The sequence below is a fragment of the Phasianus colchicus genome, chromosome 8 (genome assembly GCF_987193195.1).
Source record: "Phasianus colchicus chromosome 8, bPhaCol1.hap1.1, whole genome shotgun sequence".
Classification (NCBI taxonomy): Eukaryota; Metazoa; Chordata; class Aves; order Galliformes; family Phasianidae; genus Phasianus; species Phasianus colchicus.
Window position 1 is genome coordinate 34,728,871 of NC_143443.1, and position 2,500 is coordinate 34,731,370.

The 2,500-nt window shown below is 39.8% G+C and overlaps 1 protein-coding gene across 15 annotated transcripts in view; it reads right to left on the reverse strand.

The window, feature by feature from the left end:
• The window catches only part of EBF3 (EBF transcription factor 3), a 113,883-nt gene that overhangs the window by 31,398 nt on the left and 79,985 nt on the right, over positions 1–2,500 (reverse strand). For 11 of the 15 annotated variants that reach the window (XM_090145667.1, XM_090145665.1, XM_090145676.1 and 8 more), the window contains 2 exons: positions 2,214–2,344; positions 1,535–1,661 (listed from right to left, as the gene is read on the reverse strand). In XM_090145667.1, the coding sequence (XP_090001793.1) occupies positions 1,535–1,661; positions 2,214–2,344 (258 nt within the window). Of the gene's footprint in view, positions 1–1,534; positions 1,662–2,213; positions 2,348–2,500 lie in introns of all 15 variants that reach the window. The other 4 variants (XM_090145664.1, XM_031597303.2, XM_090145670.1 and 1 more) reach the window with 1 other exon arrangement.

The window sequence follows — 2,500 nt, forward strand, 5'->3', positions numbered from 1 at the left end:
GAAAGACAAAACAAATGCCTTTTGCTTACGGTTTTCCTCACTTATTTTCATTTACACATTACCAAGAGACGCAATATAGCAAAACCTGCTAAATTTGCAAAATCTGCACTGAAGACATCAGTTAAAGACATTACTACAAAACAACTCAAAATTCAAAGGCCGTGCACTGAGAGCCAGATTGTCATCTGGTTCAAATCTGCGGCTTTCCTTGTGTGCAATGGAATGACACCAGCTCACAACAGCTACAAAACCTGGAACTTACTCCAAGGCCCTTAATTCATTCACTTTGTATTTTGCTGACCGTGTACCTTAGCTCAAGAGACACACTTCTCATGATATCCTGCTGTAGCTTTGTCCAATCTGCATTTACAACAACATTTTTAAGACTCTATAATCTTGACCACATGCAGTTATCACTTTTTAGCAAAATGTATTAAGTAACATCACTTTGAAATACATTACTAACACCAAGAGAACCACAGCCACAGGCTCCACGTTTGATATTTCTGGTACACAGGTGAGGATGTGAGGTTTGGTTTTGCTCAGGTTGTAATTTCTTTGGGGATAGATGGGAAATACATCTGCTTGGACTGCACCATTCTGAAATGCTACCTGCACTTACAAGTTCAGCAAGGGAACTCGGATGGAAAAGCACATCTTTGATGTGTTAACTGTTAAGTCCTAACTTAAAACTACCCAAGAACCCACTTTTCCCATTAGATCAAAATTAACAGATAGAAACAGTTGCAGTCTAGTGGGAAAATATTCATCAAAATGCACATCATCTTCACATCGTCTGCAATCTGCATCATCTATCCAATAAGCACTAAGAACTCTGCCGGAATCCCTACAGTCTGTCGAGTAAACAGTTAAAGGCGATTTGTTTTCGAAAGGGAGATTGATTCATCACATCAAATTTATTACCTAGAATCCTCATCCAAAAGCACCATAAATTAAATTGCTATTTCTCCATTTTTCCCCCCAGCATCTTAGTTAAACTCATTCTTAAATGCCAAAAAAACTGCAATACACATTTTAGATAAATGTCAGCAATACTTCATCCCAAAGTAAGACTTCTCATGTTAGAAACACTGCAAACCACAAAGTTCCTATTTTTTCTTGCGCTCTTATAAATTAAAATCAAATGCATTTAGAAGAATTGGCATGAATAGGTCCTTTCCAGGGTTATGACTTTTTATCCCTAGTCTCAGTTCTGCAGGAATTTTCAGAGCCAGATTGCGAATAGGGTTGGACAAAGTTATTTGGAGCCAACAAAAACTACTTGATCCCATGCCTAAAACTTCAACTGAACCTTTAGGAAAGTTCAAGAAATTTGGATAGATATTCTGAATAATATTTTTCTCACTGAATACTTCTCAACTCCTTTCCCTGGTTGGAGCAGAGTAGGATACACCAGTGACAGTCTACTTCTAGCTGCAAGGAAAACAGGAAGTAACTGGCATCTTGTGAGATATCGAGACGTTATTAAGACCTGATTGTAATTCAGAAATGAATGAAGAAACCGTGTGCTTACCGGTGTAGACAAATCGGCCGGGAGCACCTTTGCAGAACTGTTTGGATTTGTAGGAAAGAGTCACTTCCACAACCCCTGGAATGTGCCGTGGCGGTGTCTGAACTCTGATGGCGTGGGGTGTTATCAGCTACAAAAGTCACACAGAAAATATGCCTTAAATCAAGGTGGCACAGATAAGGCCTAAGGCAGACCATTTACATAATTAAGCAAATGACTTGAAATAGGACTCATGGTCTCAAAATCCTCCCTCCTTGCTGTCACAGTTGAAGATAGAGGTTCTATAGGGTTTTGTGTTGGTTTGTGTTTTTTTTTTGTTTTTTTTTTTTTTAAGAAAAAGCTCTGTAAACGATCCCCGGTTTTAGTTTGCAGGAAAGGCCACAGGGTATCATTCATATGAAAATTGCCTCCATATGTCTCCTTAAGGCTACTTCTAGCAATTTTAACACTAATTGTCCAATTGTAGTGGGAGACCTCCTGCAGCAAGTCTTCCACTAGAGGGCCGTGATGTGCCTCCAGTACATCCCTCTGCACAGCCGAGTGTCACATGCAGATCCATGGCTAAAAAGGCACTGTGAAATAAAATCTCATGATACCTCATGTCAATAGCCTATCGACAGCTTGTTAAAATCATTCATGGAAAAATGTTACAGTTCAAAGCCCACCAATTTAGATAGCTTACCTCACTCCAGACCAACATAGTCCCAAATACGACTTGTAAGCCATCAAAGAAGTTGTCTCCGATTATGATGACAGTGGCCCCACCAGTAGTCCAGCCTTCACTAGGACTGATGGCCTTTATGCACGGAGTAGCTGCTTGTACAAGACAGAAAATCAAGACCTTAATACCCCTTCTTTTCTGATATGAGACCTCTTTGCCAATGACAAACCATGCAAAGCACAATAGGAGGAAAGTGCATGATTTCTTCAGGAGGCATACAAAGGGCAATCATATATCAGCATGTTGAT